Below are 16,104 nucleotides of genomic sequence, written 5' to 3'. Positions count from 1 at the left end.
TACAAATATTGAGACTTTAAATACAAAATATTTGTATATATTCAATATATGTACGAATATCCTATGTTGAAAGTATTCGCACCTAAAGGCCAAAACAATAGTAATGTATATGTGTTTAGAAGTAAATACGTGTCCAGGCATTATATAAGATACTTTTACTTTATATAATTTTGAAGCGGACGATACGGGGAACGCAGTGCGTCCTGCGCAATCCTCAGGATAACGCAACGAGCGCAATCCTGATGTCAGTGACGTGGCCGGGGGTACTGAATGATTAAATTTAGCACAGTTACCCACTATTCTGCTCTCGACGACGCACATGTTCCATACGCTCGCTCATTCTGAAACCGCGGGCATTGTGCCGTCAAATTGGCACATCTCTGATACGAAAGTTCTGCAGCATTTCATTGTTACTTGGGCTGTGCCAACGAGCGCTTTTCCGCGATATACCGTTCGCGCGACAGCTTAGGGAAAGACATTTTTAGACGTTCCGTCATTCCAATTGCGGCGAAAGTCTCCCTTTCGTTGAAAAATCCAGATTCGAGGACGCATACCAAGCTGGAGATTGTTCCTCCCCTCCTCTTTTTCATTCTCGTATCAATATACAAGAATCACGTTACGCGCGAGGAGTTTCGGAAAGAGAGAGAGAGAGAGAGAAGGAGAGAATATCCAAATCGAAATTTTAAATTCTATATAGAGTCTTCAAGTGCAAAACGGAAATAAGTTTCCACCTGTAGCATCAAAAGAACACAGTAAGTATTCCTTTAATGCTACAAAAGCAATTTAGTCTTCCAGAGTCTAAATTTTATTTCTACATTAAGCCTTCAAGTGGATAAAACGGCAACAACTTCCCCATTTATAGCACCAAAGGAGCAATAGAAGACTTCTGAACATTTAACGTAGAACTAAATTAGACTGAAAGCAGGACTAAAATTTCGATTCAAGGATCTTCAAATTGTCGTTTACTCGTATTTTCCAATTGTATTCCTGCCGGGGCTTCTGTTGGAGAAAAATCAGTTTTGGTTAAAACATCCGCGGAAGGCGGCGCTTGTGAGACACGCTCTGGGAACACCCTGTATAAATGCACGAGACCTCCTAAACGCAGCTACCTCTTATTGATTAGCAGTTGGCCGAGGGAGATGAATGCAACAAGAAAAGTCCGAAACACTGAATGCCATGATGACCTCTTTGGGAAGGTCTTTACCAAGCGATCCTGCACTCGAAAGTATGCCGAGGACGTTGAAAATGAGCGGACTCACGTTCCTTCTTATGGGGATATTCGCGTAGAACCTTTCTCGGGAAAAACGCATTTCGAGTACGCTCGAGCGAGCAGAGATTGTAGTATAATTGGCAGTAAAAATGGCTCTAGGGAAGCGAAAGGTCGTTATCAATCGTACCGCGTTCGCTGCCGATTTTTTTAAACTTTTCTCGTTACGCCGCGCGCTAATTGACTCACCGATTAAAGGCACCGTTGTTGCACCACCGTCGTTTCTCCGTGGAACTTGTTTACGCGCAAAAATATTCTACGACCCGCGCGGGCGGGGAGATAACGAATTTTCATTGAATTCCTCAACCCGACAATTTGTCAAATTAAGATATATTATTCGATTCCACGAAACATGTAATCCGCACGTTGTACGTAGTGTTTGTGTTTCATATTCCGCGATGATTATGGAGCGGCGAGTGGTCGAAACAAAAACACCTTTTCCGAGTACTGCCGAGTTAAACTGTCCGGTAGACTGTCCACACACAAAACCGTCTGAGGAAAACGCAGGGAAACTGTCACGACTACTTCCCTCGGGCTTGGAAAGGGTAGGATTTCAAGGAACTGGAACTTAAGGGACAGCGAGCGCGATACTTTTATGGAAAAACAAAAACGAAATACAGAAAGAGGTGCAAGATTTAAATAAATACACAGAAAAAATTTGCAGTGAATAACGGTCCGCTGGAATTTTTATGTTACTTTATCAAGCTGAATATGTTAAGAAGTAATATATTAATAAGGTGAATATGTTAATTTAACATATATTTGTATACTGTTTAACATATTCTCACGTTAAAGTAACATGAAAATTTCAGTAGAGCGCTACTTACGCAAAATTGCGTACCATGTAATTACTTCAATATTCCTTAGCAAATTTTCTCTTGGATCCAAGTAAAATATTTTCCAAGTAAATTATCCAAGTTAAACATTTACTTGATCCACGTGAAACTTACATTAATCCAAGTAAAAATTTGTTAAGGAGCATTAGAGTAATCATTTACTCGAATCCAACACTTTTTCTGCGTAAGAAAGAAAGAAGCGCTACGTGAGAGGAAGGGAGGGGAGTACATCGTATATGTATTTACATTGTTTCGGAGGACACGGAATTACGTTGACGATCACGACGATCATGTGACGACATGCGCGCATACACACACACGCAGAGACGAGGGAGGGCGGTTGGAAGCTCGATAATCCCTAATGCGGCGTCAATGGCTTTCTTGTATGCCGCTTCCATTCCGGATGGCGACCTTGTTCGCGTACTTCCCGTAGACCCTGCCGCTCCTGGTGACCCTGTAGTGGATCTGGGGAGGTCCTGCTTGGATCACGGACACGGCGCTGGGCACGTGCGGACCGTCGCCGGTGTACAGTCGCTTGACGCGTCGTAGACTGGCGGTCTTGTGCTTGTGCAAGTGCGCGAGGCTGTGCCGCTTGCGCTGCTTCAAAATAATCGTGGATGGTATCTTCTGACTGGCCGTCGGGTTGGCGGCTCGCCTCTTCAGCAACCTCAGCGGGGAAACCGCGAGGACTGCCCGGGCGATACGACCTCGGTAGCCCCACAGCACAACGGCCGTCGTAATCCAGGCTAACCACGGACTAGCTTTGAGATTTGGCGTCCGCTCCCAGACAAACAGCATCTGCGGGTGAACAATTGGAAATTTAGTTGAAGAGCCTCGTGAGAGCAGTTACGGCGGATTTTCCTCTGAAAGATCGGCTCGTGTGAAATTGGCCTCGCGCGGAAGTGAAACAATTAGAGTATCCACAGTAAGAATATAAACACCATATGTGTCTGATTGGCTCCGTCGTGTTCGGGTCAGCTTCCAGTTGGGATGTGTCGAAGGTTGCTTTCCAGCTAGAAACAAAAGTCGACGCAAATGTAGTCATGTCATCTATTATCTTTTTCTTCACCAGGTGCGAAGTAAGCGTATGATGACAACGAATAATGATATAACTAGGCTTCCCAAGTCGAAATTTTAGTCCTATTTTAAATTTAATATAGTTCTATATTAAATGTTTATAAGCCTTCTATTATGTTCCTTCGGTGCTACAAATGGGGAAGTTATTGCCCGTTTTCTCCACTTGAAGACTTAACGTAGAAGTAAAATTTTTTTACTCGGGTTATGTCGACTTGTGTCTCTTGCTGGAAAGCAACCAAGTTATCAGCTGAATTGCGAACAACGCGAACAAAGATTCGCGAAATGTACGAAGTTTACAAGGTGCGATAAAAAAAGTGAGTTTGTGTGTTCCATATTGTGATGAATTTATTGGTTTGCACTTATTTTAACAGTATATCTGGAAATTGTGGTTGTGAATTTCCAGTTTTAAAACCCAAACATGGCAACCACAGCGACGCGGTGTCTACATTTTTATTATAAGTACTCCAGGGACAACCAGACGGCACGAACCGCGATTTCTTATTTTTCGTTGCGCGATAAGAATGAGAGTCCGGCGCGCGTAAGTTATGCTGACCGTAACCGACGGTAACCGGCGATCGCCCGTATCGTCTTAAATCGAAGTCAGACTTCGTTACTTGAAATGATAACGAAGCGACGGCGCGGTAAAGAGATCTGTCATCGCAGGGATACTTGGCAGGAAGCGGCGAGGGAGGAGAAGTTGTCGGGGCTCGTTCATGCGAGAATAAATCTTTGATAATATAACGCCGCGGCGCTCCAAGTCGACAGGTGATACGTTCGGCCCCTCGCTAGCTCCGCTGGTTTCAAGATCGCGCGAGAAACCATCGCGCAGCCGGACGATCGATTTCATGGCCGTCGTAGCATTTCAAGGCTCCTCGAGATCCCACGTGTGGATCCCAGGTAATTCGCTTAGAGCCCGTACTCGTCTCGAACACGTTCGCGCGTGTCGGCCGGTGAGCGTTTCGACTTTTATGGCCGCGCGACGTCTTCGTCGTCGTAACCTTCTCACCCTCTCTTCTTCCCAGCGGAGTGACCCATTTGGCAGGGAACTCCGGGGTAAATTTCGCATTGGCCGCACGTTTTTACGTGTCAGGACTGACCTTATAGATCTGCTCGCTGGCGTTTTGCCTGAAACTGGAATATCGGTCGACTATCCGAAACATAGAACGGCCGTGAACGCTGGTAGAAAGATGGTGGTAGGATTTAGGATAGCAAGGGCAACGATTCGATTAGCGATAGGATAGTACTCCTGTGAAATTTCTCCATTTGCAAGAGAAACGACCGTCCGTAAGGCTCTACGAATTATAACGTCGTTCAAATAACGTCGAGTATTTTTCTACCGATATCGCAGATATCACAGCGGACATAATTCCGTAGAATTCGGTGGAATCGTGATATCGGTAATTGTGCATGAGGCAGGCGTAGGTTTATTTCACAGAGAGAGAAAGAGAGCAAGAGAAAGGAGACATTAAGCTGATAATACGTGAATCAATATGAATCAATAATTCAACATAGAACCACGTCGCCGACAGTAGCGACTTAAGTATAATAGATGCAAGACTAAGGATTCAGCTCTTGTGGATAAAGATATGATACACGTGAGTTGCAGGCAGGATGAGTGCATAGAGTCACTTGACGACAGAATTAATGGCATTCTGAAACGCTTCATATTTCATTTCATGTACATATGAAGAGGGCAAGGGGGAGGGGGAGAGAGAGAGAGAGAGATAGAGACGGATATAGTGCTTTATTAGGTTGAATCATTGAAAATGTTACTAATTAAATCGGTAAAACAGTATTCTACTGATAATCAATGAATATTCACTAATTTTAGTGAAAGCTTTTCTATTTAGTTCTTTTATCTAATACTTCACTGATTTTGGCCAGTGAAAGAGTCACTACAAATCGTTGTTACGCGTTCCGTAGCAAAAAATATATACATATCGTATACAGTAAGAAAATTTGCATTAAATTTAACACATTTTCATACGTTCCAAACGATCCATTCAAATTTTCGTGTTAATTTAACACAAGGTGAATATGTTGAAAAGTAAAACAAATATTATATCCAAAATTGATACAAAATTAATACGTTAATAGACATTAAAGTGTAAAATGTGTTATTTAATGTTTATACATGTTCGATATTAACACAACACAAAATGTTGAGATGACATAAACATAATATATTCAATTAACACACAAGTATGTTAAAAATTTTACTAAGAATTTAACACAAAAATGTTAACAAAAATCGATTTTAACACAAGTACAAAATGCTTTTTTATTATACATTCAATCATATGTTATATTTGCATAGTTCATATGATAACAGACTTAAGAGCTCAAGTTTTTGAGTTCAAGCCCCATCAAGATAAGCATTTTCAAATACAATATAAATTAAATCAATTAAAAATAATTAAGAATATTTCAGGTAAAATCGTTGACAATATTTTGAGAGTGAGGATTAAGATAATAGAAAAAAGTAATAAATAATATCTTTTCTCACTATTTCTACAGTTCTAAATTTCTCCGGTTGAAACGATTGCTGCTATTAACAGATTTTTGCAATAAAATTTTACTGACTTACAATGTTATATTCGTAACTATGATCATTATTGACTGCCTCTCAGTGATAATATACTGACTGCACTTTCGAGAGTACCATTGGAAGGCGGATAGTCTTCCACGTTGGTTGACGTTTAAAGCTGCGAGGACAACGCGAAAATTCACGATGTTGAGCGGGCCATCATTCAGCACATCGACAAGACGTGATGGACGACGGAAAAGTGCGAGGGAGGTCAAACGCGCGTGATGCTGGAGATATATATATATATACCAGATATCCCGTTACGATGTCAAGGCGAACGGGATACGAGAACGCGTTTCCGCAAGTCAGCCGGAAAATACCGTATTCCGGGTGCAAATAAGCAATGACGTCGCCCGTTGCTAAAATATGCGGAGGTGGTTTGAATGTGGGGGCGAGGACATTTTTCGGGGAAATGTTTAGCAAACCGGAAGGACACCGCGTTTGCATCGCACATGTGGCGGTCGACTGTGTGGTTGTCCGCTGCTCGATAAGGTCGACCTGACGAGCAGTGCGATTTCGTTGAAAACCGCGCGAGACGAATTTAGCGAATTTTGCTTGCGTACTTTGGTAAGTCGAATTTAAGGTCTCGATCTCTGTTGAAAAAGTCAGGAATCCGAACGTCGGTTCTCTCAGGTCGGACGAGGGTGCTCGAGCAGTGCTAACCAGCCGAAGAACCTGCCACTGACGTCGTTGACGTTGACGGCTCTTGGCGATAGGGACTCCTCTGCCGACCGCGCGATGATTTTTCTCATATCCCTCGGTTTCGGGCCGCCGGGTCGTCCGTGTGCTCGCGACCGGATTAAGTTCTCCTGCTCGCGTGGGTAAAAAATTCGATCGAAAATACGTGTAAAGAGGCGTACAAAAATGTAAAATAACATATGAAGCGGTGCGGGAGAGCGCGAGAATTTAGACAAAGGATGACGTCGCCCCCAGGATGATCGTCTGACGTTGGCCGTCGGCAAGCACGGCGATTAGTCGACCGTGACACGCGAATATAGAGGAATTTCGTTGGAACGGGTGTTAACAATTTCACGCCGACGAGACGAGTAGCGAGGAATATACGTGTATTTTTTTGTCGTTTCAACATTTATTCGGCCCTATCGCTTAAACGCGCCCTCTCGTATTTTTACTTTCTGAATCATACCCCGTCGCTGCTACGTGCCGGAGAAAACATCTTCGTCAGGATAGGAAAGTGCCTCCCACCCATTTCAGCCTTGCCACCCTTTCGCGGTCTCTACTGTTCTCCCGTGACGTCACGGGATAGTGTCAGTAGGTCAGAGCCTGGATACGTGACCTGAGTGCGGTGCATGTGCCTGCGTCATACATCGGGTGTATGAGAATTAGAGAGCATTAGGGGTTACGCGGCAATGCAAACACGTAGCACCGCAATATCGCGTATCGAGGAAGTGATCGATGTCGCTTTGAAAAGTGGACAATGGCGGAACGAGTCGACGTATTCGCGCATTCGCGTAAGGCGTAACGTGTGCACAATAGAAAACATTTTGTATATGTGCTGAAAAATCGGTCCTTGTTAAAATTTTTGTATTAATCTTTAACCCATACGTATTAATTTAACATATGTTAATAATATAATTTAACATTATATTATCTTAACATTTTATGTTGAGTCAATATTTGACATATATAAATATTAAATCGCACATGTTATACTTCAGTATGATTAACGTCTTAATTTTTGACATAATATTTGTGTTACTTCTTAGTCACCTTGTGTTAAATTAATACAAAAATTTCAGTAAACATCTCGGATCGTGTGAAACGTGTTAAAATTAACACACATTTTTTTATTGTGTGCGAAAAACATTTTTATACTTGCGTTAAAGTCAGTCCTTGTTAAAATTTGTGTGTTAAATTTTTAACATACCTGTGTGTTATTTTGACGTATTGTGTTTATGCTGTCTCAACATTTTGCGTTGTATCAATATTCAACATGTATAAGTGTTAAAATAACACATTTGATGCTTCAGTATCGATTATTAATTTTGTATTAATTTCTGGCATAATATTTATATTACTTTTCAACATATTCACCTTAATGTTAAACTAATACAAAAAATTTGAGCGGACTGTTAAGGATATGCGAAATGTGTTGAATTCAACGCCAAATTGTTACCGTGTGAGAACATAAAACGCGAAATTACGTGAATTATCGTGAATGCGTTTCTCGCTTTTCCGCCTACGAAATACCTGACACATAAAGCGCACATTGTATCACGGATTCGAGGCGATCAAATGAACGACGAGTCAGCGACACATCGAGAACCAGTCGCTTCGTTTGCATGCGAAAGAGCGGGGATGCTTTCGTCGTTCCCCCGAAGGGACTCAACATGGAGCAATCTTCGATTAACTTCTTCCGAGGTTTGCTCTCATGACGGAAAACGTGTCTCGTTATTTACGACGCCATCTGTCATTGATATTCGTGCCGCGAGACACAGGGATTACGATTCGCGAGATTGTTCCTTATGAAATTTACATTCGCAGATCGTACGATGCGGCCGGTGCGCAATTAATGCAAATTAATTACAAGGCAGCTCCACGCGCTGGCGAGAGGACGGGAAGGGGAGGACAATTAATTCCGCGGACTGATTGGAATAACAGCTGCGCGCGCGGATCCGCGCGATTCAATCACTTATATTCCCAAATCGAGCATATGCCCGGGCTTATACAATTTCTGCTGAATTTGAATTATCCGCCGCGATTATCGCGAGACGCGCATTATTTTCGTTCGATTAATTCTCGATTATGCGAGTTTTTATATGTTTTCTCTTTCGCGGAGAAAGGTCAAAGTTTATGGAGTCGTTACGACCTGAGCGGACTTAACGCGGTCATTAATTTCTTCCGCAACATTACTTCTCCCTCTATAGAGTGAAATTCTCCGCACTTTGTAAGAGATACCGTTGAGACGGCGCGTGCTTACGTTTCTTTTCACCGAGCATTCTCCTCGACCGACCGTGAGAGTGCTTGTCTGAGAATTTCTACCGAGTTTTCGCGGCTGGAAATTTTGCGAACTACGCAGCCGGCTTTCACAATTCACCCCGAAATCGCACGAACGCTTCGCGAAGCAGCTTCTTGGCGAATACACACGTAGGTTGCGCGCAGACGATGCGCCCGTAACTCGGGGCGCAGCCTAAAGCTAACTATGGGAATAACTAATCGTTAACCGACGTCGTGATTGCTTACGCGGCCTCCGATGAGCCTGCAATTGATTGTGAGGACGAACCGGTCGGACCAGCGACGAATTATCGACAGAATAACGTGCGGCCAGAGCGGTAATTAATGAGACGTCATCTCTTCGCGATCGTCTCGATAACGAGGCTTATCGCACGCACCGGATAAAGAACGATGCGCGAAAGGTCCGAAGAAGGAGGGGGGAAAAAAGATAAAGAAAGAGAGAGGTGAGAAAAAGAGAGAGAGAGAGAGTTTCTCGCGTCGATTAACATTCCTACGCGGTGTCGACAGCATTAATCATAAGCATTTCGTTCAAGCGTGCACCAACACCGTCCGAATGAAACGTTACTCTCGTCTTCGTCGTGTCCTTCGCATTTAAATCTCGAGCATATTTTTCCGTTTTTTAACCCTTTGCACTCGAGGGCTCCGGAGCGGAGCCATTTAAAATTTGTCTTCAAACTCGAGGGTTCCGCTATGGAGACAATGCAAATAGCAAGAGCGGAATATCCTATACACAATAGTTTTTACGATTTGTCTTTGTCTTTGTGCTATGAAGTGATAGTTATTTGCATTGTCTCCATAGCGGAGCCCTCGAATTTGAAGACAAATTTTAAATGGCTCCGCTCCGGAGCTCTCGAGTGCAAAGGGTTAGATAAAAGCGGAGAAATTTTGTACCCTTCGGACGTACGCGTCGTGCACCTTTACGCCTCGCGTAATAACAAAGTCATGAAAGAGAGAGAGAGAACTCCAAGATAGTCTACTTAAGCGCCGAAAAATACAATATATGAATAATGATCAAAATACGATATAATAATATCAGAATACAATATAATAATGTATATATATATATATATATTTAGCGAATGCCGCTATTGAAAGAAAGTTAGTGAGCGGAAGCAGTGCTGGGGTGTGCGCAAATAAATGCGGAGTCTTTAATAACTGCTCACACGAAACACTGTATTTACAAGAATTTTCAAGCTCGCAACGCGACACAATAAAGAACGGGATTTTATAAACTAAAAACGCAACGTTAAACAAAATGGGGCAACGCTGAACAAAGAGATCGGAACGCTAAGAGTTCGGCTCGCTAGGTCGCCGCGGCGGCTCTCTCTCCCTCGCGGGGATAGGCACGGATCGGAAATCGCGTACAAGGGGCACGACGAAGGCCGTCGGAAGGCTCTTGCACGACGGACGAGAGACGCTCGCACTCCCGAGCGCGATGCACTAACGCGCTTTTGCGAGAGAACGGCCGCGCAGTCAAGTCCGGAGCGTCGAGTACAAATCACGAAGAGAATCGGTGGCGAGGAACACTCGCGAGCGCGTCCGCGACGTTTGAGGTTTTAAACAAGAGTGAACGTTCCGGAGTCCTTGCGTGACCTCAGGGACGCTGAAGAACAACTTACTCACGAAACAAATTACTCACAAAACAAACACGAATTTACGTGTGCGAACAGCCGTTGTTTTTACCGCCGGTTGTTTCGACCGCCACATGTATATTAACACATTGCTTAACACGAGCAATAAATCTTACACGAGCATTCATTGCATGCTGTAATCGCGGATTTAAGACTACAGTGACATCACTAAGGATGGTTAACGCAACAATCGTTGAAAACCGGAAAGATAAGCTTCGCAATAAGTCATTGACAAACTTTTCTTACTGGCAACAGTGTTATGGCCTGGAAGAGGATGTACGCAACAAACATCGCATACTTGCGCACTCGCGAGGCCTAAACATACTGGCAGGTCTGCGGATCAGGTCAAGGTCCGGAGAGGTCCATTTACTCTGATCGCAGAACGTATGTTAGGTGGTTCTTTACTTAGGTCAAAGAACTTAATCTCTTTATCTGGGATAGGACCATATGAGAGTGTTGAAAGGGGAATTCAGATTTAAGTAATTGAAAGGAAATGAATGAATAATTTTAACAATTTGGTTAAATTTAGGGCATTTTGAATAAAACAGTTCATTAATTATACTAATAACATAATTTGGTTCTCACATGGATTAATAATAGTGATAAATTGATGAGAAAAGTCATTATAAAAGATACAATATTTAAAAGATGAAACAGTTAGCTAAAGTTAAACAATGAGATATATGGGTTAACGTTAAATGAACTTTTATAAATCAGCATTATTAGAATAATGCAAATACGAAGGTGAATCAAATATAAACCGGAATTATTTTTGTATCTGCAATAAGGCGAACGGAGAGAGGCCAGGCTTCTGAGCGTTATAGGTGGGGATGCCTGAAGGAGATTCCCCCCTACGCGACCTCTCATTAGCGCTCCGTTAATCAGTATCACAATGTCAGAGCAGGAAGTGCCCTCGTCCGTTGCACAACGAATTATTATTAAATTTCTCACTGCAGAAGGCGTAAAACCGTCGGACATATTGAGAAGGCTTAAAGCACAGTTCGGGGACAATACGCTTAAGAAGACTCAAGTGTGCGAGTGGCATAAACAATTTTTAGAAGGACGAGAAACTGTTGAAAATGAGGGGCACCGACGTCGACCCGAGGACCAGCGTGACAGAGGAGAATATTCGCCTGGTTGGCAGCCTTATCGAGGGTGATCGTCGATTAACGGTCGCTGAAATTGCTTCTGAGGTCGGAATAAGCTTCGGCAGTGCTCAGGCAATTATTACTGACGACCTTGGGTTTCGAAAAGTGTCCGCCAGATGTGTCCCTCGTCTTCTCACCGAAAATCAGAAACGGCGCCGTTTGTGCGAACGGCTATTGACACGCTATCAGGCTGAAGGGGAAGCTTTTTTGCACTGACTTGCGACGAAACTTGGATGCACCACTACACCCCGGAATCCAAAGAAGCCAGTATGGAATGGCGAAAGAAAAGTGAATCTGCACCCGTCAAAGCCAAAACTCGGCTCACAGCTGGAAAAGTTCTTGCAGCTGTATTTTTTTACTTTAAAGGTATTTCGCATGTCGATTTTTTTCACGAACGTCATACTGTGAACTATACTACTGTTCGCATACTATTGCCAACTTTTGGAAGAAGCATAACGCGAATATCGTCGGACAAGACGCGGATTTCCAATCCTAGACGTTATCCTGCTTCACGACAATGCCTGGCCCCATACAGCTGCCTTAACTCGTCAAAAAATTGAAGAACTAGTCTGGACTACACTGGAATACCATCCTTATAGTCCGGACTTATCGCCCTGCGATTATCATTTGTTTGGACCACTGAAAGAAGCACTTGGAGGACAAAGATTTGACAACGATGCTTCTATCGAATCCTTCGTGAGCGATTGGCTGCTGTCACAGCCGCCTTCATTTTATGATAGCGGAATTTAAAAACTGGTTACCGTTGGGAAAAATGTGTTTCGGAGTCCGGGGATTATGTAGAAAAATAGTTATGTATGTTAGTTTTTTTATGATGCTTCAATTAAACAAAAAAAAATAATTCCGGTTTATATTTGATTCACCCTCGTAAAATATGAAGATTAAAGTAAGATTGTGTAAAAAAGTAATCCGTGTAACTTAATATAATACAATCGAATTTATCGTGACAAGAATGTTTAACGTATCGGTATGGCAAGAAAAACATCATTATATAATACAAGGAAGATAATAATTACGCAGTGTATGTGTGTGTTTTAAGGAGTAAAGTGGGATTGGAGATTTGATTGAAACGATTAAAAGTCATATTTAAATATGAAATAAAGACTTACGATTTAGGTGAATAAACTGTAGTGAATAGAAAATGGGTTCGTTGATCGTGGTGTACCAGATTTCTAGAATCCCGGAATACCGAGAGAAATAGTTCACTTAAGAGATCCCGACTTGCACAGCGAGTTGTTCAGCAGCAGAAGAAGAAGAAGAAAATTGACTGACTGACTGACTGACACTGACTGACTGTGGAGTGACCAGAAAGTAAGATTTTTATAGGGAAGATTTTGGGGAGTGGCAGATGACGATCGCCAATGAGAGCAGTTTTTGTGGAAAACGGATGTGGAAGGTTGGGAAACGGAGAGCCTAGAAAATTCCTAACATTATCAGGATGTCATAAATGATCCTAAGATCCTAATCCCATCGAAGGGCCCGAAGGACGTAACAACAGTTGATTGCATAATTTCAATTGATACAAGAGAGAGAGAGAGAGACCTCTTGGATTTCTGGTCTCGTCACGTTCCGTGAGTGTGATTATCATCGGGAAGATGGAGTAAAAACGAAGGATAGAGATCGCCTTCGTGAGAATGAACGTCGTCATCTCACGCGTACATTGATTTATCTATCTCGGCGGGGTCGTTTCTGTGTTTAGCGCCCTGCGCCTCTTAATGGGCAATAACGACGACGATGATCTGCGCAATTATTCCGCTCCTCTCGCGCGCCCTCGACGTCCACGACGGTGGAAGGAGCAAAAAGGTAACGGAGACCTCGCGGCGGCCGCAGCCACTGCACCACTGACCTTGGTTTCGAGTAACGTCGGGTGGCCGAAGTGATTCAGGAATTGCGCTGAGACTTCCAACGCACGTAACTCCCGATGGCAGCGGCATTGCGAAATCGACCGACGTCGCGCGCGCAATTCCCTCGGCACTCTCCGCCCGGCTCGATTCAGCAGGGCTGAATGTTTCAGCGTAACCTCGTATAAAAGTCCGTGTTCCGCCGAGACGATAATGCGGATAGAAAGCGTTGTTGTCGCCGTCGCGACGCTGCTCGCGCCGCTCCCTTGGCTTGCATCTGTATTTTGTTTTCGCGTCGTTTTACGACGCTCGCCGCTTATTCGCTTATTTTTCGTTTGCAGAATAATGAACGAAGCTTTAATGCGACCAGCAACGGATTGTGCGTAGAGCCGATCGTTATGTCAGCGCGGTGGTTGCGGTTTCTGCTTATGACAGCGATTATCGCAGCGCTGCGTTTAATTACCAGTAAACCACTGGGTTGCTGTGGGGTAGCTATATTATTAGGGATTTTTAACAATGGTACCAAAGTGTTTTCGCGCCTGTGCATGTTCATTTTACGACGGGAAATGCTCCTATACGGTTCATTAATCTTAAACTCACGGTATCGATGTCGCCTACTCGCCTACTGGCCCGTCCACGTGCGGTGTTTATCTATTGCATCTACTGCAGAACTGTCGATTTTCTTCTAAAAACGAGACTCTTAAGGACGTTCTAACGATCAGCGTCTCATTTTCAGTAGCTCATCAAGAGAGCCACATTAAATATATTAAATATTTGTCAAACAAAATAACGTTCTTATGCATTAATTTCATTAGATGAATAATAAATGTTAATTTGAAACGAAATTAAACATATATACACAATATTACAAATACGGAAATTTCATTTCTTATTTGTTTTTATTAATGATGTATATTTATACATCATTTGATTTAATAGAAATGTATAGATAATAGAAAAAAATATGTAAGTGTTTAAATATGTATATATATGTGTGTGTGTGTGTGTGTGTGTGTGTGTATGCGTGCGTGTGTGTGTCTTAAATATTATTATAAATGAAGAAATCTACACTGCTGTATCTTCAAAATAAAATGATCAATAATTCTGAAATTTATATGCAATGTCTATATATCAGTCTTTAACATTATATTTAATACCCAACCTACTGCAAATTGCTTTCTTGTTGTATAAAAAGAGGATGTTATCCCGTGAATAAATAAATAAAAAAATATTATAGTAGTTTGATCCTTTAGACTCGGGTCTTACATCACCCTGAAGAGATAAATCTACAAACTCTCTAGTAAAAACCGGTAAAAAGCGGTAGACCTCGTAAAACTACAAAGCACGTCGATAAAATGATTAAAAGAAAATTGATAGCAGATGTTAAAAAAACTGCTGTAGCATTTCTTGAGAATTACGAGAAGAAAATCTTGCTGATGTTAGTCGGAGTACAGTATCTCGACGTCTAAAGGTTGAGGGACTTACAGGGCGTATTGATGTTAAAAAACTATTAATTAATGCAAAAAATAAAAAGATTCAATTAAATTTTGCAAGAAAACACGAACATTGGACTAAAGCTGATTGGCGAAAAGCCAATACTTTCCTCTGACGAATTAAGGTTTCAGTTTATTCGGAAGTTGTTATAACCGGGTGAAACAATCACGGCAGACCGCTACCAACAACAATTGGCCAATTTGAGCAATACATTAAAAGAAAAAAGGCCATTTACTGGCCAAAGAAGTCGTAAAGTGATCCTGCTTCATGACAATGTCCAACCACATGTTGTAAAAGTGACTCAGGACAATATCATTGCGTTAGACTGGGAACTTCTCCTGCACGCAGCGTATAGCCCAGACATGGCGCCTTCCGATTGCTATCTATTCCGGTCGCTGTAGCATCGCTTGGCTGATACACATTTTATGAGATTTGAAGAAATACGAAAATGCATTGATGACTTTATCGCTTCGAAGCCGGTGAGTTTCTATCGTCAAGGAATTCGCAAGCTACCCGAAAGATGGCAAAAGGTCATTGATGCAAACGGGGAATATTTCGCTGATTAATATTTTTTGGTTTGTTTTTAAATAAAGATTGAATTTTGCAAAAAAGAGCTTAGAACTTTTTTGCTCATCTAATATAATAAATTATAAAAAAATTAATATATTTTAAAATATTATAAAAATATTTAATTATTGAAAGTTTGTCAAGTTTATGTAATTAAAGCATAAAAATAAATACATTTCACTTATATATGTGTATTCTTTTTAGCGATTATCGTATGATAAATATGTAATAAAAACTATTTGGCTCAAAACTTTTGTACGCCATAACATATATGTTTAATAAAATATATATTATTCCATGTTGAGAGTTTAAATATTCACACTTAAAGACGAAAACAATAAGAATTACCAGAATTAGATACGTGTCCAGGTACTTTTGCTTTGCGTAAGTCTTTATGAAAGTTTCATCAAATTCTTATCAAACTCATTTCACCTTATAGCCTCCTTAAATATCGCGGAACACCACCGATTTCAATCTCCTCTCGTTCTCAAGGGATGCATACTACTATTAAAAGACCCGCATTCAACTGGCTCCTCTCATCTCTCCCTCCCCCGCGCCGTTAATCACCTGGAACTTTGTTCCGACGACGGTGGAATTCGCGAGCGCGAATGTGACTCACACACGACCCACATCCGTTTTTCGCGCCGTTACACCTTTGCGCAGCC

At 42.1% G+C, this 16,104-nt stretch overlaps 1 protein-coding gene across 1 annotated transcript; it reads right to left on the bottom strand.

Annotated features, from left to right (window-relative positions):
- Positions 1–2,472: 2,472 nt before the first annotated feature.
- LOC106742454 lies at positions 2,473–4,340 on the bottom strand. Its single transcript, XM_014615386.1, has 2 exons — positions 4,278–4,340; positions 2,473–2,901 (listed from the first exon to the last, which is right to left on the bottom strand). The coding sequence occupies exons 1-2, from the start codon at positions 4,338–4,340 to the stop codon at positions 2,473–2,475; spliced, it is 492 nt and encodes a 163-aa protein (XP_014470872.1).
- Positions 4,341–16,104: the final 11,764 nt, after the last annotated feature.

This window comes from Dinoponera quadriceps, unplaced genomic scaffold (assembly GCF_001313825.1).
Source record: "Dinoponera quadriceps isolate SergipeBrazil2010 unplaced genomic scaffold, ASM131382v1 scaffold113, whole genome shotgun sequence".
In the NCBI taxonomy this organism is placed as follows: domain Eukaryota; kingdom Metazoa; phylum Arthropoda; class Insecta; order Hymenoptera; family Formicidae; genus Dinoponera; species Dinoponera quadriceps.
The sequence above is the reverse complement of the archived record's forward strand: the minus strand, read 5'-3'. Positions and strand labels throughout refer to the sequence as shown.